The sequence below is a fragment of the Bacillus rossius genome, chromosome 1 (genome assembly GCF_032445375.1).
Source record: "Bacillus rossius redtenbacheri isolate Brsri chromosome 1, Brsri_v3, whole genome shotgun sequence".
NCBI classification, from domain to species: domain Eukaryota; kingdom Metazoa; phylum Arthropoda; class Insecta; order Phasmatodea; family Bacillidae; genus Bacillus; species Bacillus rossius.
In genome coordinates, this window is record NC_086330.1 from 219,554,042 (window position 1) to 219,579,808 (window position 25,767).

Sequence of the window (25,767 nt, forward strand, 5' to 3'; positions counted from 1 at the left end):
AGATTGTTAAAAATACAGTTTTATACTATGTCCTAACTTTCAAAATCGCACATAGCCGGAAACAAAGGTAAAAAATTTGTCCAAAGCGAAATAACATGCCGAAAGTTTACCGCTGTATACCTTGCGCGTATCACCGAAAATGTGTAGTTAAGTCAATGATAATTTCGTGCAATGAAGCACAAAAATGCATTTGGTATACGCAATTTCTGTAGTAGACTCTCAGTATTGACTTTAGTAACAATATTCTACATATTAAAAACAAAAATAATTAATTTAAAAATATAAGTAAAGACAATTCAATTCATTTAAGTTAGTAAAAATTTTATTTTATTTTATGGTAATATAAAAACATATTACATAAACATGAAGAGCCTGACGTGAAAATTGCTTTAATAGACGTTGTTGCATATTTCTTAAGCTTTGAATCTGTATATTTGTTTAGAGTCTGGTACAATCGATTTGAATGCTGAAGCGTTCCGAGCTGCGTAGTGTGTACTTTGAGGCGATTGGTGCACGGTAAAAAACGGTCACAGGCCCGAAAACAATGAATTTTGTATCATATGATCATTAAAGAGTCTAGATGCCTATGTGGGTGACTGTTACTATGTAGGGAGGTCAGGAGCTTAGTTCCAGCTCGTCACTGGCGAGATGGCCTTCAGACGGGAAGGGTGTCGCTGGCGGTCGCTCTGCGGCCTGCCATCTAGCGGTATTTAACAGAACCTCGAAGATTGTATCTCGCTCTCCCTCTAACACACAGCCGATACGGTTCTATCGTGCCCGGAAGAGGGGAAGGTTTAGCAGGTTTCTCTTTCACTCATCCTTCGCCATGGGGAGGCGGAATGGATAATTTTTTGTTCGCAACTGCGCACGTCATGTGGCTGAGAGATAACCTCTGCCACTCCCGCACATCTTCTCACTCAACTCACTCGTTCTCTCACACTATTTCAATAAATCTTTTTCAAATCTTCAACATCAATACTTTAAACCATTGCGCTTCCTACGGATTAATTATATTTCATGCACGTGCCCGAATTCAGCTGCAAAAAATAAAACGGGTAGTCAATTTTTTTCTTTAACCTTCCGAAACACTGTGTTAAAAAACATTCTGAAAGCCCATTTTTCTACATAAATGGAAATTATAAATCACCTACACCACAAGGAAACATTGTGCTTTAATATTATGTAAAGAAAACACCTCTTAGTTTTATAGTTAAGTAAAGGTAGTGTGATATGTTTAGATGTCGAACCATCTTATCATCCATGTAGAAGAGTTATCCGAAAAGCTAACAAGACTATTGCCATGGAAATGGAAATATGGTTAAGGAAATATTTTTCAAATGTTTGTAAACAGTAAACAACATATAAAAAATCTTATAACTGTAAAAATAAAATACAAACAACCCTATAGCAAATTTAATTTCAATATGAAAAAGTCTACAATAATGTTTACAAGAAACGAAATTGCAATAGCAATACATAAATATCGCAATTTTGTTACATTGTTAACATATATATTATTTTTAATAAAGGCAATAAAAATGACATACTCAATATTTGGAATACAATAAATACCTTTAGCCCTACATAATTGCTGCGATATTCACAATAAATGCTTTTCTTAAATATAGTAATTAAAAAACATCGTAAATAAATTATGAACATACATATTATGGTGAAGGAAAGTGGACACTATCACACTGAAAAATCTTAGAGGGTAGGTTTCCTCATCTTATTTCTTTCTTTGCATTTTTGGTCTTGTTCGTTAAAATATTTCATGTTCAAATACTTGATACGCATATACGTTCTTGTCCTAACAAAACAGTATATAACTTCTTCTGGATATTTATTTTCAGTAGTTCCGCAAATAATTTTAGTCAGTGATTCAAAAATCCGCTCTTTTTTGCACTAATTGTTGCCATGAACATTATCAAAACACATTTCAGCGATCTTTATTAATTCAAAAAATTCATTAGTGGGACATTTTAAGTTACCCTTTGATTGTACATGTATCCAGCTATCGTCCTCCGAATGGAAATCTGTAGTGCCAAGGTCGGGATATTTATTTCTGAAACAGTGAGCTATATAGCTAGAAACATATTTCAGCCCTTCAAGAGAAATTTCGTCACTTGAAAGGGGCCTGGCCGCTAAATCTAACTATATTTCTTCCATGTCAGCAATATCTATTTCATTTAAAGGTGATTTCTCTTGAAATGTCTTTGCAAAATGCATTTCCTTGCACAAAAGTAGTTCTGTACTTTTATTCTGATAAGCACTGCCCTGTTCCATTTCATTTGACGGAAAAAAAAATAACTTACCAAACACATTTCGTCTGTCTTCTCATCCGTGTTTTTCCGTTCAGCAAAAACTGTTGCAGAATGTTTTCACAATATGTAGTTTATAATTCTGTATTTAAAGTCAATGGGCGACAGATGCTTATTTTGATGTCCCATACCTCTATTATACGGAAGAAAAAAAAACACTAACACATCTTGGTTCAGTTTAACTGTTAACAAATATTTAGGTTAACAGGTCTTATACATATTTTCCAGTGTTTTACTCACTGAGTTATACAGGACATTAATTAAATTGATCGCTGATATTTATACTTTAAAACGAAATTTTGGATTTATCATTTTATGTGAACTCTAATGCGTTAAAAAGTGTAACGCCCCCTACACACAGGTAGTGATGTCTAGTGCACTGCTCTATGCACATTAGTTAACAAAAAAATAAAATAAAATATTAATTACTGATAAACAATACTTAGATGTCGTGATACAAGTAACACATGCTTATCTGATATTTATCTCAATTAGAATACAAAAGAGGAAGACAAAATAATTAACTGATTTTAAGACTGATTTATTACTTACACACGAATAAACAAATACCACGTATCCCTCAATACAGTAATTCCTTTTGACCAAAATAATACTCCGATTTTTTTTTTAACTATCGTTGCCAGGTACATGGGCACGACTTTGCAAATGTCAATTTTTCACGTAGAGTTCAAAAATGGATTTACGGTTCGAAAAATTCACTAACTCATAAATTAAATCAATTGTCCGATAAAACATAAGACCTATAGACTCAAGACCACTAAGATAGTTGTGCATTGTATGTTCATATGATCGTGCCATTAATAATACTGAGAGGCTAATTAATTTAGTAAATATAATATTTAATAGTGGCTGGTTTTAGTTTATCCCAGCAACATCAACAAAGTCATAATATCAATCGGCAATGTTAAAAGGTTGCAGGGCGTCAGTACAGCGTTAGTGATAGAGTAATAACAATATGGCCATACCTAGACTAATGATATCTTCTGGCGTTAATAACTTTAAAATCGCGTATTCCCGTTCGCAACTTAACATACCATCAGCAGTCTGATGATAACCTTTTTATACATACTATTATTACCGCACATGTAACATAACTTATGGTAGGCCCGCGTCAAGAACGTCCTGACGCGGAGCTGCACGCACCAAAACGGCCAAAACCAAGCTTCTTTTTAGTAGCAACTTTTACAACAATAGGCTCGAGGCACTTTTTGAAAGTTCCGCCGAAACCTCGGGCAGTTTCTGGCCGTGAAAAACGTAATTCCAGAAGCCGCAATTACTTAATAATTACATACAGAAAAGCCCAAACGTCTGTAACAATGTCAGAAATATAGTTCAAAACCCAAAATAAATTAAACATATAAATTTAAATAATGTAGCACAGAATAATAAAACTGTAAACAAACATTTGAAGTATTAAGGTTTCAGTGTTCTGTGCAATGTAATATTACAAAAGGACATTTGTAATTAGTGTGCCCGGCATTCTGGCATCGCTAGCTAAAATTTTCAATTTTTTTTAATTTCATATAACGAGAATAGCCGAGTGTTGATTTGATTTTCTAAATAAATTTTAATAAATATAAAATTTATTTTTTTGGTTAAATTCATATCTGTCATTCTAGTGTGCATATAGCATACCCTAACTAACCGGAATACATAACTGATGTTCTATGCTGTCAAAACATATTAATCTGGAGGGTAAAAATTTATTCATATGTGTAAACAACCACCAAAAAGAATAATCACCCTGTCAGTATTCAACTTCAAGTCAAAACATAACCGCTAAAAAGAATTTCGCTGTACGAATTTTTCTGTACAGAGACAATTTCCTTGCTTGAGCGAAGATACTCCACTATGAAGCACGACCTTGACAGACCCTTCGTTTCTTCGGCCTCCTCTCTCGTCCTCCCTGTACACCCCATTCTTCCCCCTCCCCTCCCGCAGGCAGGGCCAGCCGGCTGGAGCTCCGCCGGACCACCTGGTTCCGACAAGCGCCACCTTCAGCGCCACGTCGCGGGAACATTCTTCCCGGCGGCGAGAGTTTTACACGCAGCACTAGAACTGCCACTCCAGAGGGCGTGTTTTTAGTCGGATCGTATCAAAAAAAAAAGGATATGAAAATATATACATAACTCAATAGTGTTTTGCCAATTATGTTTTCATTTTCATTTAAATTTATTCTTTAAATCGCTCCTGAAGTAGTCCAGCAATGATCAATGGAAATTGTCAATATTAAACTGTAATTTTGACGATGAAAATTTTTTCTTACTTTTATAGGTGCAGAAACCTATTCGTACACTTTGTTTCTTGAACTATACTAAAGTTTAACATAATTATGTGTTTTCTAAATAATTCTGGCTTGGAATAAAAATAAATGCATTTAAAATGACATAACTCAGTAAAAAAAGTTTATTAAAAAGATCCTAGGTATATTATGTATTAAAAAGAAGAATAAAAATAAATATGTACAGTTAAATTAGTTTTGTCATAATAATTTCCATGCACCAATCGCCTTAATGTGGCAGTTGCTGAAGTCGCTTGGGCCGGGTCGATTTTCGCTCTTAGGAAAAAAAAAAGATTTTTAATATTTCAAAAGTTTACCATGGCAAACCTTGTGCATAACACTAAAAACGCGCAGTTAAGTCCTAGATGATAATTTCTTGCAACGATCTGCAAACAAATTTTTTTATAGAATGCAATTTATGTAGTAGAAACATTGCCCTACATGGTTATAGTGATCAAAAGTACAAAATCTTAATATCTTATCTAATAGACAATTTAAATAAATGAACATATGAAACAATTTTATTACATTTTATGGAAATATAAACAAAAATTTACATAAATATGACTAGCTCAATGTGAAAAACTCTTTAATAAACGTTTTGCATATTTCTTAAGTTTTAAATTGATACATTGGTTGAGAGTCTGATCAATTGATCTAACCGCTGAAGTGTTTTAAGCTGCGGTGGTTATGAAATCGGTTGGGCTGGGATAATTTTCACTCTGAGAAAACGAAGATTTTTAATTTATTGAAAATTATCCCAAAGCTGAACTTAAGGCTCGGTCTCAGTCATGAGAAATTGACCTTGCGGCACTCAGGCCGTTGAGGGGTGGAAATATGAGCAGAATTCACAACACAATGCCTTACCCCCTCTCTAGACCAGCGAGGGAGGTAGGTTTTCCGTCGCTCCTTGGTCACCCTTCACCCCTCCAACGCATGGAACCAGTATTTACGGACTGCACCCCTCCCTCTCTTCCTTCCTGTAAGTTGTTATCTCACACGCGACCGGGAGGGAAAATCATTCCGTCTGGCCTAGGCTCAGTAGCCTCGCATTTCAGACGTGATCTGTCATGGCTACTATCGGTAACACACCGCGCCAGTCAGAAGGTGTCGCCTGCGTGTCATCTGCTTTGATATTAGTTTGTATAGACCTAGTAACACAGGATTTTGCCCTGGTTTTATAGCTGGTTTATTTTTATATCACAGCGCTATGGATAAGTGTATCAGTATAAATAGTTTTCCAATTACATATTGGGAAAAATAATAAAAAAATAAAAAAGATAGAAATTTATCTTATTTTCAGTAATTATGGTGTTTATAGATCTTGTTTGGCTAGCCTTGCGCTGCATTTCTACTCCAGACATTACAATCTATAAGTGCGAGATTTACTTTTACCGATGCCAAACAGCAAATCGACACATATACACACTGCATTTCTTGAAAACACTGTACCGTTGTCATGTAATTTTCATAACACGTAAATTCGGCCATTAAAAATACTTAAAGGAAACTACGCAGGCGAGATTAAAATATGCGCTTTTTGATAATTTTCACAATATTGTTTTCTTTTTATATACTAAATAGGATAAAAACTAAAGGATCATCCCTAGATAATAAATGTTTAAATTTTATTTTAAAAAACCATAATCTCACAGTTTACTTCCTGAGATACGCGCATACGCATACAAGCTGAGTCTCACAAAAAAAAACTACGTCCCCAGTCCTCTTGAATAGATGCATGGGAACGTTTTCAGTTTTCTGTATAATCAGTTTTAAGACACAGTAATTTACAATAAAAGAATGTAAACATCAACGCAAGTTAGTCTCCAAATGAAAAACGTTGTCCAATTACATGTAAAATGTCAAAGAACCATATTCTAAACTCATCCGCTTAAATGTCATGCTGTAAACAAGGGAGCATGAAAATGTTCTGCATTTCATGGAGTAAAGCGGGAGTACAAATTCGATACTAATATATAATATATATATAAAAGAAATAAAATCGTACAGATTTGGTACTTACTACACCAGAAAGTGAACTATAGTTGTTTCTGTAAGATCTCTTCCCCCGGCAGCAACAGCTACAACTGTGAGTAATGGAATGCCATCATGTTCTATGTGACCACGTTTCTTGGCCTCTTCAATTTCTTCCTTCACAGCTGTTTTCATTTCAGCTTGCGCAGCCTTCGCCCAATGTTCCTCCAAATTGTCATAATATTTTTTAAATGTGTTAGGTGCCATTCATGGGATATCCATTGTAGTCATCATTTCTTCTAGCTGAGACTGTCCTCCGCCATTACTTATTGATGCTGACACAGCAGCAGTGTTTACATCCATGGATGTAGAGCTCCGTTTTGTATTCGTCCAAACTGTGGATTTCAAATCGCACATTTGGCATTTCAGTACTCTTCCCGAATTCAGGCCTTCTATTTAGCTCAGAAATGGGAATCATATTTTTCAATGAACAATGAAAGGGAATGTGATCATCTAAGTCTTTTAACAGTTGGAAACAATACGTCTAACTTTAAAGGACTATGCACATTTCTGTGCACGCGTATCAACATCATTGATGTTTGTGGAAAAAAACAAAGGTCACTATGTACGGGCATTTCTTCCTGGCTGCTATCAATTTCAACCTTCATTTCTTCCTGGCCCTTCTTCATTTCTTCTTGGCCCTTCTCCATTTTATTATTAATTTCGGCCAAGAAAACCACTGTTTTCCAACTTGTCAGCAGCCATCTTTCTTGTCAACATACACTATTAGTCTTTCACTGTCACTATTGTTCTATGACTACACTATTTATTACCTATGTGCTTAACTACCTACAATTCCTAATACTAACTTTATTCTAGAAAAAGGTAATTCTATTATTATTTTGATTTTAAATTTCTTAAAACCTAATCCTAAATCTAATAAATAGGGCTATCCCACTTCTGACACCAAAATGTTACGAATTACCACGGGTTCGTAAAAGATAGCCCAATTAAAGATTTTTATCACACACAGTTATATTTATTTCCACTACTTATGTCACAATTAATCTTCTAAGATGGCAAATAATTAATTACACTTAAAGAAAGGTCTATTCCCCAGTCACTCGTTCCACACACCTCGCTGGGCCGCACCTCTGGCGCAACTCTCGCCGCAGCACCCCTCGTGGGTCTCCACTGCGGGACTCTGTCGCCACACTCCGCCGCCACACTCCGCCGCTGTCGACGCACTTCCCCTTCACAAAGAATCCGCTCGACGCCTCGCTCGCAACTTCGCTTGGGACTCCGCCGCGCCCGGACTCTATCGCCCGGAAACTCTGCCGCGGGAAAACTCCCGACTCCACTGAACTCACTCACTCCCTGCCCTGGAACCTTCGTCCAAGGACTTCGCCACTCTGCTGCACCCGCGGCACTATCGCCCGGAAACTCCGCCGCGGGAGAACTCCCGACTGAACACTCCGAACTCCACTCAGTCTCAGACTGACTCAGACTCACGCCCTGACGTCCTCGGGCCTATATATAGACCCCAGCGAAATTCCAGAACTCACGAGAGCGGCTGGGGCCTGTCGCGTCATGGCGAGCCGTCCCGACGGCAGAAATATCTCGAAAACACGTGTCGGCAGCTCGCGCAACTCCCAGCTGTCCGGTGTCAGTTACGTCTCAAAGGCAGGGTGCCGTGCGGGGAGTAGTGGGAAGAAGGGGGGAAAGCGACAATCCTTGTTATCTTCCAGGCGCGCGCGGCACATATCATATTTCAGCAGTCGCCAGCTAGCTCTGCACCTGCACGTGTCCCGGCCAATGTCACATTCGTAACATTATGGATGGGTAAGTTTGCCTGATGCCTTCTCCTGATCACAAAATGCAATCACATTGCTAATCACTTCCCTGCACTGGCTATGTATAGTTTTGTGTTTTGTTGTACTGCCCGATGCCATTTGTCAATACACGTTATATTACAGTCACGCACACTTTGAAACATTACTCTGCTTTCAAAGGATCCGTGAAATACTTGAACACCGATATGCCCGTGTCCGCGCACTGTGTCGTGACTTATGGTAACAACTCTACTTACCCGTGACATGACGCGCTTCGACCCTTGAGGCGGACTGGGGAAAGGGAGGGGATAGTGTGGCGGAAGGGATGACCGCGGAGGGAGGAGTCCGTCTGACCTTGGGTAGTTCACATTTTTCCCGGGACCACAGTTGGCTTGGGCGTGTAGTAAGTTGTGGCCACAGCGGGTGGTACCCCACCCCCTAAACCCCCTTTGTGAAAGTCCAAGCTCTTGCTCTGCCGGAGCACGGAGGGGAAGGATATTGCCGGTGGTGGGGGAACAGATCTCGGGGTCGCGCATTCTTGAGGCAAACGCCGGAACTAAATATAAATATTTGAAATACTGTTTATAAGCAAACCATTTATCGAATGTACACAAATGTATATATATATATTCAATATCGTCGTAAAATTTCCTATAGCTGTATTTTAAAATAAAACCATTTTTTGATAATTAAAAAATGAACAAATATAATATTTTTTAAAACTTATTAAAAACAGTTAAGCCGCTAACTTTTACTATGCATCCAATGTCAACAATGTCTACTTGCTGTAGATAATTAATTTTATGGTTTCTGATGTTTCTAAGCTGTGCTAAGAGTGCAGCAAAATGAACACTTTTTCCCATTGCATATCTTTTATGAGACAGAGCCTTAATGAACGTTGGCAGAATAAACTTTTATTTAGTAATGTGTTAAAAGTGTATTAGCGCAATTCTAGATAAAAACAAAAATTGTAGGATATGATTTGCTTAGGTAAAATGGTGTTGTAGTATGATTCACTCTTTAATCTTGAAAATATTAATAAATTTGAATCACAAATAATACACTTATTACTGGGGCCAATAGCTTTATTCCTAGGTACATTTATAATCTTTTCGTCTAATATTTTACAACGATTCTTCGACAGCATTTTTCGGACAGTATTAATGAGCATGCGATTTTATTTGAAGAAATGACCAAATTTCCCACAAAGAGTTGATAAACGACGAATGGCTATTGCGTCGCCTTCTTATTCCATTCTCAGAACTCACATGATGCAACAAGGGCCTGGCATCTTAATGGTTAATAGTTAATTAAGAAAACAGAATTAAATCAGAGGCGGAACCTCGGAGACGAGCATTCATTTTTTAGTTTTTTACACTCAAAAAAACAAGTTGGGTGTATGCCTATAGGTGGATCAATATAGGGAAACTTAAAAATAACACAGGAATCTGGTTACTGTTCGGTTATTGCTTTTGATATTTCTTTTAGAGATGGCATTAGTTAGGTTTCTTTTGTTTATCACTAAATTATAACAATATAATAGCAACTTTAAACTTACATGGTCTTTTTAGAACAATAATTAGATTAATGTGAACTTATAAATAGCTATATGTTGGTCAGACAAAAATATCTTACCTAGTAGCTTTTCTTTGTATATTTAACTCTAAATTCAACAAAATGTGCAATTTAAGTTTAGCGATGACATTTTATTATCATAACAATTATGGATTGTATTTTAAATTAGAATAAAATGCCATGTTTTTTTTCTTGCATTTTTGTCTCTCAAATATAATTTTCTTCTTGACACTTTGGTAGTAAGCCCGCGCTTACTGTACATATTTCTGAAGAGAAACTTAAAACATAGTACATACTTCTTACATTTTTGGTTTTCAACTCATGTCTGCGAGCGCCGAGTGGAGGCAGAAGAGACTGTCCTGAAGAGATGGTGGATGGAATGGAGACTGCTCCCCAAGAAATGGAGCCCTAAACCCGAGCTCTGTGCGGGGCTCGTGGTTGCTACCCGTAACTGGGACACTACTGTGAAACAAAAGTTCACACTTTGGTAAGGAAAGGTTGGGGTAAAAAGAGAGAATCTAAGGGCCGCAAAGAGTCAAATAGAGCGTAGGTGTAGATAATTACTTACCAGAATGTGGGGAGGTTCGGTGGTCTTTAATCCATCGTAGTAACAAGTGAGGGGGGGGGGGGGGGTGGAGACGCAGAAGCAGTAGACTACATTTCTCGTAGCAGTCGGGACTTCTCTTTCGCAAGAGACGCGGTAGATCGCAGAAGAGCTGGTGGGAGTTACACTTACGATCCAGAGGGAAAATGCCCGATGTCTTCTGGCGAGGGCTGGAAGAGTCACCTAGTTAAGAAGCCCTCGGAACCTAAAAAATGTGTGTAGAGAAAATAAAAGTGGTTGGAGCTACTTGAAATAGGGAGGAGTAACTGCTTCCTGAGTGGTCGGGGCACAAACCAAAACTTTGACATTGTCCAGCCAATAATTTGCACGGGCGCTGATATATAGTGCGCTGGGTTGCAGCAGTCGTGTGTGGAGCCTGTAGGATGGGCCTTCTGGGAGAACCTGCTTCCAGCGGGAAGAGGAGTTAAACAGAAATCTAGTACCAAAGTGGGCCTATAGATTGTGCATGCGGGCAGCCTGCACCTGGAGAAGCATGGGCGGGCAGCATCACCCGGTAAGAAGGGGGCTAGAGATTTGTAAACCTCAGAGAGAGATAGAGAGATAGAGAGAGGGGGGGGGGGGGGGGAGAGATAGAGAGCAAAAACCGAGAGTGCGCGGGGTGTGCTTGTGCTGTGCAACGCAGACACACACACCACTCCAGGCATTTTCCAGAAGCACTGCGCGCCTGACCAAGATCACAGAGCCTAGCCGAAACTACACCGGCGTCCGTGAGAAGGCTCGCTGAGGTTAGATGTTGCCCCGAGACATGGTGATCGGGAGGAGTTACAAGCCGGTATGTGCAAAGAAGCGAGAGAAAGGAGAATCGGTCAGCTTACTCTGTGTGAGACCATAGCGCATCGGGCCGAACCTATGAGGCACAGTCTAAACCCGACTGGACAAATTTTAAATTGATAGGGTACGGTAGGAAATAAAACATTAAATCTATCCTTCTAAATACGGTAAATAATCAATAAAAAAATTTCCGAGAATCACTGATTGACGGATTAGTATATGACTAAAGAGAAAGGCAAGTTTCCTTAACCATTAGTATTTCTGGGACAGACACCCTCTCACAGCTGGGGTCATAAAGCCCACCCCACACGATGCCCATTTTCTGCTATAACTTCTGTTATACCCATGGGTATAAAAATTTTCATAAAAATTTGTATAGCAGAACCGCAGAAAGATTTCTTAACTCCATACACACGATACCTAGAATGCTAACAGAAAACCAGCCAACGCAGTTGCCGACCAAAGGTAACATATCAGGGGAGGATAAACCTGTCGAAGTCAACTTATCAAAATACTGAAAAAGAAGTGAAAGTTACACCTGTTTGTGTTAAAAATTATGTAACTTGCGGAAATATTATTTGATATTTTATCTTATATTTTTCATTTGCAAATAAATAACAAAATTGGTTTAGTATTTAAAAACAAATTAAGAGCAATTTTGGAATTACAAATATATTTTTAAGTTGTAGGTTAATTTCAAAATCTAAAAATATATAAATTTAAATGATACAAGGGACATTGGGTTTACTAAATTTAGTTTATGTACGGTTTAAATTCTAATATTAATTTAATTATACAGTTAATCAAGCTAATCTCATTGTAATAGTAAAAAAATGCTACCGATTCATATATGTTATATATAAGATTTATTGATTACTTATATATTTAACTACATAATTAGAGGAATTGTAACTAATATTTTTTGTAACCCAGTGAGACAAATAAACACGCACATACCGCGTAATAAATTTAAATCTTCGGTGAAGAAAAACATTTTGCATGTTTTTTTTTACCCTCACAGGTGTGTCGCTATTAAGTATCAGTTTATTCATTATTAATTTATGGACACTCGTTTCTTAATAAACGTTGGCGTTTTAATTATAAAATTAACTTTTGGTTTAAATTATTTGTGAACATGTGATTTTATTTTACTTTTTTAAAAGTAAAAATAAATCTAGGTACGTAGTACTATGAATAAAATCAATGGACTGAGACACCTAAATGTAGTTAATAATATTATATCATAAATTAATTCTAATAATTTATATTTGCAGAAAGCACAGTATGTACAATTTAATTATCTGTTATTTAAAAAAACTAAAAAAAAAAAAATTGGACTGATGAAGATTCGAACCACATTCAATATCACCCTTCTACCGCTGTCATCGTGCCCTTCGCCACTACGCTACCGCAACTTCTACGAATGTAATGGGAGATAATGGGTAATATATAATGCAACGTATTTTCATAACGTATTTTAAAATTTCCGATTACTTCTTTCTGTGGCAATTTCAGCTTAACAAATATATTCCATAGTAGTTTTACTATTATAAAGTTTCATTTGGCATACCATTACATTTGTTACGTCCCTTAATGTTGACAATACAGACTATATACGGGGTTATATTGCAACACGTGGGTCCGCCATCTTGACGGCTCCAGCTCGTGGGTATAGCAGAAAAATAGAACACGTTCTATTACGGTTTTGGCTAAGACTTCGGTTATGAAAACCTTTATACCCAGAGCCAGACCCCTTGGAAGGGTGCTGAAATGTTACCCACACGGGAGCAGGCGCGCTAGCATAAAAATTACATGAAAACTGCTAAGGAAATGGGTGTCGTGTGGGGCAGGCTTAAACGACGGTCAAACCCTCACAAAAACACCCACCCATCTCTTTGCCTCTCTAGGGATCCAGTGAAGTCTGCTATCCAGCACAAAAAGAAAACAACTGAATCTTTCATGCTAAATATTTAACAAATAAAACTTTTTTATTTAGGTTTTTTTAAAATTTAATTACAGAGATAGTATTATAAAAGTGAAAAAAAGCTCTGACTTAGTACTTTAGTTTTACAATTACGTCATTTTTGATGTAGTCAAAAACTAATTTTGAAGAATTAAATTTCTTAAAATATTTTAGATATAGCCTTACTTTAAATTCTGTATTGTTCTGATAGAAAATAAAATGATGCATCAGAAATATTTTATATATGTGTGTGTGTGTTATTCAAATAATTTTCCAATCTAAATAGTATTTTTGTAATAGATTATTTAACCATATACAGAAAACCAAAGGTCTCTTAAAGTTTTCGCTTAACAAATTCCAAACAGAATTCATTTAGTATTAATTTTCAAGTATAAAAAATCGTTCATACAAGAGAAACGATAGAAAATATATCTCGATAAATGTAACTTAAAATTTCCCCTATCATATAAATGAAATACGTTTCTAATAATCCCTAGGTAAGACGAAGTGTAATGAGTGTCGCTATGTACCGTTGGCTGTGAGAGCTTAGAACCGCTGCAGTAAGATGCACCCTGCAGACGCTCGGGCCGCTCTAGAAGCTAGTTTACTGCTATCTCTTCATAAGTTTACTGCCTTAAAGCTAAACGAATACGCAAAAACATTTATGAAGAAACTTTTCGCATTGGGCTCTTCAGTTTTGTGTAAATCGTATTGTTAGCTGAGTGCCAGATATAAAGAACTTTTTTTTTATAAATTAATCAATTCATATTTTATCTTTAATATTAACACTAGGAATATTTTTTTAACATTAATGTGTATAATAGTTTTCTAGATTATTGTTGATAAGCATTTTAATTTACTGCTGTTAGTCGCTGTCATCTAGGACTTAACTGCACATTTTCGGTGATACGCACAAGATCACAGTGGTAAACTTTCGGTATATTGTTGAGCATAGTCGACACTACCACTTTGCAAAAATTCAGCTTTTGTCAAATTTTTCACAATTTTGTGCCTTTTTAAGTTTCCGTTTCCTGGACCGTGAGCTGGACAGCCTGCGACAGCGTAGAGCCCCGAGTCGGCCCGTTACAGTATAGAGGCGAGTGGGGGAATATGGCGCGGCGGGAAAAATGACGCATGGCAGTTTCTCGTGAACGAGTCTCTACAAAAGTGCGTGAATAATGCTGTACTCTAGCTCTTATCCCTTAGACGGCTCGCTCAAAACGAGATATCGATAGTCATGCTCATAGTGAAGCTGTGAAGGGTTTTAGTTTTTGTGAATCTTTCATGTATTTTTTTCATTGCACTTTGATAAAATGAATTGAAAGTATGATTAATAATCTAGTCAAATGCATAAAGTAGTTAAAAAGTATATCTTTTTTCCACTTATTTTATATATTTGAATAACACTATACTAAAAAAATACTATTAAAAATGTGCGTTCTTAGTAAACTTTACACTGATGGGGTAATATGGCGCACAAGTTTCGAGTGCGTCATATTACACCACACATGCGCTTCATTTCCTAATTTCAAAGCTTATATTATATAGGTTACATCATGGCTATTATTTTTTTTTCAGGTGTATAGAAATTATAAAATGCATTCTAATAGAGCATTGTGGTCAGAAGAATAGTTATTAGATGCTATTAAAGGGGTTTAATCTGGGATTTCGATAAGACAGAGTTTATTGAAACACGGTATTCCGGAAGCTACAATACTGAAAAAAATGAAAGTGGCAAAGCAAAGTGAGGATAGTGAACTTTTGAAGACAAACGTAGGCAGGAGACTTTCATTTTCGCAAAGTCAAGTAAATGAACTCGCTGCTCATGTGTTGAAACTAGCTCAGTTATACTATGAACAGACACCTTATGAGCTCAGAAAATTGGCATTCCGGTATGCTGAAGTTAACAAAATTTCAATAACTTTAACAAGGAGAAAAAGATTGCAGGAAAGGATTGGTATTTGAAAACCTTTTTTGACAACTTTGAAAATGTATTAGAGAAATACAATTCCGCGGAAAATATAATGTTTAACATTGATGAGACCGGGATAATTACAGTCCAGAAACTTCCAAAACCGCTCAGGCCAAAAGGAGTGAAACAGAGTTTGGATCACGAATTTCGTAGGAGTGGGGGAAGAGTTGCTTTTTTCGGCCCATGGAAAAATTCACTCAACAGGAAAAGTGACTTGTTTTTGAAAACTTCATAAGAAAATATGAGAATTAGACCAATCGAACTGGCTGAACTTTTTAACCACGCATACGTCAAAGTGGCAACAATAGAAAAAGTCCAGTTATGATTCAGAGCAGCGGAAATATTTCCTTTTAACAGGGAAAAAATTACTGTGAACGATTTTGTTGCTTCAGGGCATTGTTCCAGCTCTCCTCCCGAAATGCAGATTTGTGACGAAGAAAATGAGAGTTCAAACCCGCCAGTATTTCCCAATACATTTCTAGGGACAAATGCAGAAACACCGAGCTTTTTTCCTATCCCATCCACATCTAATGTCCATAGAAATGAAGAAATTTCATCAATACCAAAACCTGCATTCATGACTACAAACCATTCAATAGGAAGAAAACATTATTCTCAAATTCTGACAGCAACACCAAATTTAAGTGATTCTGAACGCAAAAGAAGAAAAGATATCATCCTAGGTCAGAGACTCAAATTGTTAAGTGTGTAAAAATTGTCAAAAAAGCCCAAAAAAAATAACACCGAACACTATATCGAATTCAAAAACTCTTGAAAGATCATTACCTAATAGACGGCTTGCTTTTGATTTAAAAACAACTTCAAAATCTCTAGCAGATGAAGCTAAAGTGCAAACTTAAAAATGCAATAGAAAAAGGAAGAACTGTTTGGGAATAGACGTTTGTTTGGTTTGTGGTGAATTCGGAAAGGACGGTGAAATTTTGCATCGTTGTGGTGTGTGTTCTCTAGGGTGTCATGGCCACTGCAGTGGATGGGACAGTGCTATGTAGGCTATAAAGGAAAGGATAAAACAACAATTTTAAATTGTGAGTTGAAATAAAGATGTATGTATTGTTGCTTAGTAATTAATTTAATGTTTAGCACTAGAACGTCTATGTTGATTTAGTCACGTGATTCATAATTTTGCTTTCATGATATACTTTCACTTTGTTATGAACCAATACAACAGTTTATTCAAAAATTGTACTAAATCCCTAAATAACATTTTATTTTCACAATCTCGATGTTTTTACAACATAATAGACTTGTATTTATATTTTATCTGTGCAAGTTTGTGTTATTTATGGGACTGAAAAGCTTTGCTAGAAATTTAAGTACTTTTTATTTACTAAAATAATCAAAAACTGAAAAAAAAAATTATTGTCTGTCATATAGTATTACTTTAGTCTATTACATATCATTTAGCCATCCTTAAACAAATGTTTTCTTTTATTCCTCCCAATTTCCTGCTGTGCGTCATATTGCCCGAACGAATGCGTCATTTTACCCGAAGCTTCGGGTAAAATAACGCAGTGTGATGGATCCAGTTTTTTTATTTCCACGCCAGTATTTATGGTGAAATGCGAACAAGTTCAATGTAACTATGTTGTTTATATTGTAAAGAAAGCACTGGAGCAATTACAGCTCAAAATGTGCTTATTTAAATAAAATGTATACTTTTTTCCTAAGGTGCGCCATATTCCCCCACTTTCCCCTACATGTTGGGCTTTGCGTTATAAGTCAATTTGTATAGTTAATTAAATGTACGTAATAACCTACATATTAATTTAAGCTTACATCTAAAAAAATATTACAAGCATTCATTTTTACCGATTTTGGGAGCCATTATTTACTCAAGAAAAAAAATAATTTGATTGTATAGTGTTCTTTGTAAACAGTGTTTTTTTTTTTTTTTTTTTACCTTTTTTCATGTTTGCAAATATTTTGAAATTTTACTGTAGCAAAATTTGTAATGTTTGAAAATGTATTGAATTTTTATTGTAGAAAAATATTATTTTTGATAACTTCCATAATTAAACCACTATTAAAGTGTAACAGAGCAGTATGTGGTGTTGCAGGTGTCCAACTGGTTCGGAAATAAGAGGATACGCTACAAGAAGAACATAGGCAAGGCGCAAGAAGAGGCGAACCTGTATGCGGCAAAGAAGGCAGCAGGTAGGGGTGCTAAGAAAGGTAGGACTCCGTCAATGTGAGCACGGTGCTAGTGGTTGCTCCACGCCAGTTCCGAGACTGCCTGTGCTGCCTGTGCTGCATGTGCTGCCTGAGCTGCCTGTGCTGGAGCAGCTACGAGCACCGAGCTGTAGTGTATCCTGGTCGCTGCAACCCACTGTTAACCCATCTGCCTCAGGTCCCTTGCCCATCACGCCTCCTTCGGGCTCATGTTTCATGTTCTTGTTGGAGTATACCTCTAACCGCACTCGTTAATCAGCTTCGGCTGACATACCGCTTACACTTATTATGTGGCAAAAGAAACACAAATATATTGAGCTCATGTTTCATGTTCTTGTTGGAGTATACCTCTAACCGCACTCGTTAATCAGCTTCGGCTAACATACCGCTTACACTTATTATGTGGCAAAAGAAACACAAATATATTGTCCGTTCTAACTTATGTTCTTAGTAATGGGTGGCAACTACGTTTTATTTCCTTTGTAGATGATGTCATGTCATAGGACATACATAAAATATTATTTTAAAAAATCTTTAGGTAAACACATTAACATTTTTAATAAACATTTATTGATATTTATATTTCTGTAATTATTTCTCAGAGAAAGCTATTGGTCCTTTATTTATAAAAACTACCCAGAAGGTATGAATGAGTATTAAACTATAGCGCGTCGTAACGTTTTTTTTTATTAAAATTTTGTAACATTTCGTAATTTTTTTTTTTTCATTTATATGGATGCTTCAATTGCAACTACTATATGTTTTTGAATACTGAACTTTTAGGTAAGTATTTTTAATGTTAATTACAGTGGAAATACAATTTCAAATTAACAAAGCATACTTCAATGTTTATAAATTGTAAAACTTCTGATAAAGTCGTCGTCAAATGTGAAACCGGTGACTAGATATAAGAATTGGCGATTAACACTACCTGTTCGTGTTTTTGCCTTACACGGCCCTGGTGAGTGCTGCGACTAAGGGACACCAATAAACTATGTATTTCGGAGCTCATGCTCGTACCTAGACAAGACGCTGTCCGCCGCTGCGGCAGGCGGCAGCTATCATTTACTCGAGGCACGCACTTTATAGGAAGAAACATCAGTTTTCTAGCTAGTAACGATGCGCGTATTTTGTTATTTCTCATTGCACGACGAGATACACGTCACTGCCAGCCATTTTCAATGGAATTCTTAGCCCACGAAGTCAGCGCAAACTTGTACCGTACTAAGAAAACAAGCTCTTTTTGTAGAAGAGCAGCAATAAGTTTACATGCTGCCATATGTCTACAATTATTGACTTGTTGTTAATAAAGTAATGTTAACAAATAAAAATGGAATGAACCATTATATCTTTAACTTGTGTAAGAATTCGGGAGATAAATATTGTTACGAATGTGAGCAGGGCCGCGGCGCGCGCAGGTTTGGAGCTGGCTGGCGGCCCAGCCAGCCACTGACGTCACGTGGCCGCCGCAACGTGAGACGTGCCGCGCGCTCCTGGGAGTTTATTCTAAGTTTCTCGGAAAAGAGTTCCCGATCGTGATGCCACGATTATCGGAAGCTTTCTACAATATGGTATTCTAAGTTACTTTCATCAACTCGGAACCTTTCGATTCTCGGAAGCCAACGATCGGTATGTTTCGAGTATACATTTGCTGTCGAAAAACCTTTGCCGATCGGGAATTAGCAGCCAGTTGAAATCATGGTGGATGCACGATTTATGTGTAAACAAATACTTAGAAACATTGTCGAAAGTAGTACATTTTTGGGCGTGATCTATTTTTACGATATTTTACGTAGGTTTCAATTGTGTTTAATATTTTGTAAAATGAAGTGTTCACCCAGTATCATTGAATATGTATGATTTTGGGGCGCTATTCAAGTAGTTGACCTAACAGTCACGAAAGGGCAGCAGGGCTTGCGGGAGTGCGAGGCAGTAGCGCGCAGCGGCCTGTAGGACTACTACAACACTTTATCGGAATCAAGTTTCGCGTCCATTAGCGTTTCCGAGTGGTAACAGTAAATACTGAAGATATTTGTACATTTATTATGTATAAAATATTGATCCAGAATACATGTACAAATATCTTCAGTAATTACTGTTACCACTCAGAAAAAGGTAATGGACGCGAAACTTAATTCCGATAAAGTGTTGTAGTGGTCCTACCGGCCGCTGCGCGCTACTGCCTCGCACTTCCGCAAGCCATACCATCTCGTGACTGTTAGGCCAACTACTTGAATAGCGCCCCAAAATCACGAAAGTATTTCTTCATATGGAAGTGACTTCTATCCATATACATATCACAATGCCATTTTATAGAATGATTTTATATGACGTATAGAAGTAAAAGAAATGCATTCCGTTTTTTTTTTTTTGTTTTGCCTTCTTTCGGATGAGTCCTTACCATGGTTACCGCTTTAAGTTACTGTAAAAGAAATTGAAAAATTACATAATGTAAGTAGTTCTCCAGATACATAAGAAAGAAACTAAGTTGGAATGTAAAGACGTTATTTCTATAATAACAATATTATAACGAAGATTTTATGCAAGTAAAATGAAAAATAACCCAACTTTCAAAATATATATTCATAAATTATTCGCCTGTTTCAGATATCAAAAGTTTCAACAATAACTCAGCGTGTGTATTTTGTTGCAGTCGTAAAATTAGATGAAAATTTTCTCCGCAAGAATTCGGGGAGCTCCTCCATAAAATAAAGCAACATTTTAATTTGCCTCTCACTCACACGAGATCGCCGAGCAGCCATTATTTCAATAATACAATGACTGACCACGTGCAAACAACTCTAAATATTTCACACCAAATATCCCGTAAAAATAATTTAAGAAATAAACATGTTTTCGCGTGCTCGAGCACTTTTAAAATTACTTAATATTTTTATAAATACTTTTATCAACATTGAAACATCTGGAAAGTATATTGTCTTATAAACTCTGTGTTTTTATTTATAAATTTGTTAGAAATATGAAGTGTTTTTTGTTATGTTGCTGTTTTCAAATCTCATCTTCCCTGCCAGAAAAATTGTAGAGGGGGAAATCGTAACCCGAAATTTGCCGAGATAGTTAGGCCTCGTAACGATACCGCGCTTAGAATAGCAATTTCAGTACCTTTCGATTACGTTCGTTCGGAACTGTGTGTTGCCGATCGGCCAAAGAGCTATATGTCGGAATCGATATCGAAAGGTTCGTTAGAAAACGCTGGAAACTTAGAATAAACCCCCTGGTGGATTACAAGGGTCGCCACTTCCCCTCCCTCCCTCCCTCCCTCTATCCCTCCCACGCACCCACGTTACCTCCACTCCCCGTGCGGCGCTTTGCTTCGGCGCCGTTAATCTGACACCTGGCAGCTGTCGCGCGAGCTCCCGACGTCTTTCTAGATAAATCTGGCATCGGGTCGGCGCGGAATGACGCTACTGGCCCCAGCCGCGTTTGCGCCTTCTAGAAGTGGCGCCTGGGCCTATATAAGCCCGGAATGCCGACCTCCGAGTTCAGTTCAGTTTTCGGCGATAGTTGGGTGGTGAGAGGCCGCGGGTGCGGCGAGAGTCCCGAGCGAAGTTCCGAGCGAAACGTTGAGCTGACCCTCGGCGAAGGGAAGTGCAACGGCGAGGCGGAGTGCGGCGACGGAGTCCCGCGGCGGAGACCCACGAGGGGTGCTGCGGCGAGAGTTGCGCCAGAGGTGCGGCAGAGGTGCGGCCCAGCGAGGTGTGCGGTGTGTTAAAACCGAGTGACTGGGGAATAAACATTTTTAAGTGTAATTGATTACTAAGCATTTTTTAGAAGATTATTTGGACAGTCTACGGGTAAAAGGTAACAAGTCAAGAATTCACTTTTTGCAGGAGAAACAAAAAAATCTTAGATAAAAATTGAATTTAAATACTTAAATTTTTCTTATTTACCAATATAGTTGCCAATGATTAAAATTATTGCATTACATATTCTAAGTATACTTAAGAGTTTAAGTGACTTGTTGACTAAAAATCACCAAAATGTGACTTGTTACCATTTACCTGGAGACCGTCCATTTGTTAGTGATGTAAATATTGGCAATTAATTGAACTGTAGTAAAATCTAATTGGGCTATCTATTTACGAACCCAGTAGTTTTCCTACGACCATTTATTGTTTTTACAGGGTGGCCACAGACCGGGAAAACCTGGAAAAGTCAGGGATTTTAGAAATGGTCAGGGAAAATCGGGAAAAGTCAGGGAATCGCCTGAGAGGTCAGGGAAAATTTTCTCTTCTACCGTGCATTATTAACTTTGAATATGCCATGTTATGTTAGAATGTGTACCGTAAACCAGTTCTTACGTGCTATTCTCGTTCGACAGTACGAAAACAATGGCTTGCATGCAACATGAATAACTATCGTAGATCTCTTTTTACATGCTAAATGTCGCACACCAGTACCATAATAATTTTGTGTGTATGGTTTTTATGCTCTCGGTGTTGCCAACAAATGTAATGCGTACTGGTAAACCAGTTCTTACGTGCTGTTCTCGCTCAACAGTACGAAAACTATGGCTTGCGTGCAACATGAATAACTATCGTAGATCTCTTTTTACATGCTAAATATCGCACACCAGTACCATAATAATTTGGTGTGTATGTTTTTTCTGCTCTCGGTTTTTCCAACAAATGTACTTGTTTTTGAGCACGTTCTGAGAAATCTACAAAATCAAATGGCTACTTTGTTTGGCAGCATATTTTCAGTTCTTATTTTCGCTTATATCATGCATATTATTTCGTAGGGATTTTTCTAAAATAAAAGGTTTAATAACTGACGTGTTAAAACATTGCAATGAAAATCAAAAGGAAATGAAAAGCCGGTGGTTGGGTTAATTTAAACATTTCTTTCGGTTTCGGCTGGGATCGCCATATTGGCTTATTTGCCTTTGTGTATACACTCGTAAAGTACCTATTGCTGGTTTTGCGGAAATTATTACGACGGAGTTGTAGGGGTAGTGTTTGTTAGACGTAGTGTTTGAAGTGATTATTACTGCAGTGAGCTACTTCTTAGGAATCGTAAATGGGGATTATAAAACGTCTAAAATGGCTGGCTAGCTGTTCAGAGAGTTAGCTAACCTATTTTTATACAGACGTGACAGACGTTCGATTTTTTTGTTTACACGTGATAATATTGCGTAAAATTTCGTGTTTCAGTGTTTAAAGTGTGACGAAATTTTCATAGTTTAGAAATGACAATTTAAGGAAAGTTCGTTAACAGTTTCATGGTAAGTTGCGAATAATTTGAGACCCTGAAACATGGTATTTCCTAGAAAGACTTCAAATTTCAAAGATGATTGGCTTCAAGATGAGAGATTTTGTTTGTGGTTGGAACGACCTAAAACCGGAAGTAATCATGCTCGTTGTTCGCTGTGTCAGAAAACATTCTCCCTCAGCAACATGGGAAAACATGCACTCACAAGTCACATGAATGGTGAAAAACACAGGCAAGCAGAAGAATATTCCAAACGTAGCAGTTGTAACTTGGGTATGTACTTTTCTTGTAAGCCAAAGCCTTCTACTAGTGCGTGGTAATTCTGATTCACAGTCATCCTCCATGTTGTATACTACTACTATTGTTTCTGATGGTACTGTACTTGGTGACCAGTCGGGGGTTGTCAGTAAAATTAAACCTGAAAAAAATTGTGAACAGTCAGTTGTGGAATCTACAGCTCTTTGCAAAATGCCACTGTCTGGGATAAACACGTTTGTTTTTAATGAGGAGGTGACTAGGGCTGAAGTTTTGTGGAGCATGCAAACAGTTTTATCACATAAGTCTTTGCGTTGTGCAGCAAGTGATGTTACTGTGATGCAAATTATGTTCCCAGACTGATCAGTTGCCAAAAAACTGCAACTGCAAAGAACAAAAATTGGGTACCTACATTATATTACATGGCATAGCCCCTTATTTCCATAATGAATTAGTGAAAGACATATTCCAGTGTACTGAAATAGTTGTGGGGTTTGATGAATCACTAAATAAGACTTCCGAACTTGGACAAATGGATAGGTATAGTGGTGAGATTTTGGAGAGAACAGAGCTGCCAGGTTTCAACTAGGTACTTCAACTCAGCATTTTTGAATCATGCCACAGCTGAAGATCTTCTGCAAGCATTCACTGAGACACTGTCAGAAATAGATTTGTGCAAAATTCTGCAAATCTCTATGGATGGTCCCAGTGTCAACCTAAAGTTTCACCGTGATCTTTGTGCTTCTTTGTCAGGCCTAAATATTTGCATTGCTTGGTTGTAACAATTTTTACTTTTCAAATGTTTAATACTTTTAGATACTGCTGGTCTTATTAATTTGTTATTGTTTTTATTACTGTTGAAATTTTTATGCCAAAGAATCTTAACAAAACTGCTAACAACAGAGATTTTATATTTCTCGTTTTAAAATATATTTATAAAATCGCAATCACGGTTGTGTACATTTAAAAAAATTGTCAGGGGATTTTTTTTTGCACAGTCAGGGAAAACCTGGAAAAGTCAGGGAATTTCATTTCTATATTTCCGTGGCCACCCTGTTTTAATAAAATCGTAACAATATAACTTGTATGGATTACATAGGCATTTATCCTTTTTAGTAACTTGAGTTAATAATAAAAAATTGAGTGCAAAACATTCTTTAATATATAAATATTCAAGGCTTTTTTTATACTAAGGTATTGTGGTCTAAAAGAACTAATAAACAATATGATGTGCGCATTTATCAACATTTGTTTACATTTAACTCAGCTGGGATTGCTGAAAGTATTCTCACATTATCAACTTTTCATCAAATAGATTTTGTCAAGCTGTTGTCGGACTACAACCAACTCCAGCTATTTTATTTTCAAATAGTTAGTTCCCGCGTTGCCTCGCTTCCGAGCGATACTCTAGTCTAAAGAGAGCGCGCCTTCAACGAGCCACGACTCAGTCAGGACGAGGATCACGACCGAAAGGGAAGTCTCGCGAGTTCATGTTTCGCGCTGTCCCCTAGTTTCCTATAGTCATAGTATACAGAACTTTTCTCTTACAAAAATCATATATTGATGATTACACTGCAAACAAAACAATTAAGTTTTTGGGCATTGTCAATGTTTCATATAATATTTATTAGACAAAACTATCTGTGGATAGTTTTCTGTGATATCGTTAATAGGTTTAGTTATATTATCGATTTCATTTTTACTATACATAGATTTTGTCAGTGCTGCACTTGTATCTCCACTCTTCTATCGTCTCTAGTGACCTCGTTGTGGCCAAACAAGTTTGTTCATTCCATTCCAGCTAAAGTTTATTTATTTTTTTGACAATAAACTGCCCGCACACTGCAGGAAAAATGTCACAGCATGCAGCAGCCTTGAGTAGCCTAGGAAATGAAGGTTTCTACCTCGGAAATATTTGTCCGAAGCTGAATTTTCGCACATTGGTAGAATCTACTATTCTTAATTACATACCGAAAGTTTACCGCTGAATACCTTGTGCGTATCGCCGAAAACGTGCGGTTAAGTCCTAGATTAAGGCGACATACCGCAGTCCATTAAAATGCTTCTCATTTACTCAATTTTTAACGTAAACTCTCCATAAACGTACCAAAATAATCCAGGAAAGCTATTACACACATTCATGTTGAAAAAAGTTCCGAATGCAAATATTAAACGAGGGATATAAATCGATTATTAATAAATTGATTTTTTTTGTTTCAGTTAAGGACAGAAAACCAGATTAAAATATAAATAAAGGTTCCGACGAAATTATCACTTTGACAAAAAAATGTTGCGTATTTCTTAAGCTTTAAAGTGACATTTTTTCCAAGAGGCTAGCGTAATTTATTGCATCGCTACAGCGTTCTGAGCATAGCGGTGTTGTGTGTGTACAGAAGCAAGCGCTGGGGCGACTTTCGCTCCCACGAAAGAGTTTTTTTTTAGTTTCTGAGTAATTTTACCCAAACTGAAATTTAGTCAAGTGGTAATACCAACGTTTTCTAGTAACTTGTGGAAACTTAAGGGGCCCGCCTACATACAGTGCAAAGTGAGCTGCAGAGGTTTAACAATTAGTTGTTTTTATCGAAACTATTTGACATGCGATTACCGATTTCGGATATAAAAGAGATTAAGGTACCGGGCATGATCCTAAAGTTGTTTAAGATGTCTCAGACATGTAGTCGATTAGTAAATGCATGCCGAATAAGCCTAATTAGCGTATTTTCAGAGGCACGCCAAGCTCACAGTTTTCATTACT

General features: G+C 37.2%; 1 protein-coding gene across 6 annotated transcripts in view; it reads left to right on the forward strand.

The window, feature by feature from the left end:
- LOC134527297 (homeobox protein extradenticle) overlaps positions 1 to 25,767 on the forward strand; it is a 700,568-nt gene that overhangs the window by 503,213 nt on the left and 171,588 nt on the right. For 5 of the 6 annotated variants that reach the window (XM_063359850.1, XM_063359847.1, XM_063359852.1 and 2 more), the window contains exon 6: positions 17,414 to 17,528. In XM_063359850.1, the coding sequence (XP_063215920.1) occupies positions 17,414 to 17,528 (115 nt within the window). The remainder of the gene's footprint in view (positions 1 to 17,413; positions 17,529 to 25,767) is intronic. The other variant, XM_063359849.1, reaches the window with a different exon arrangement.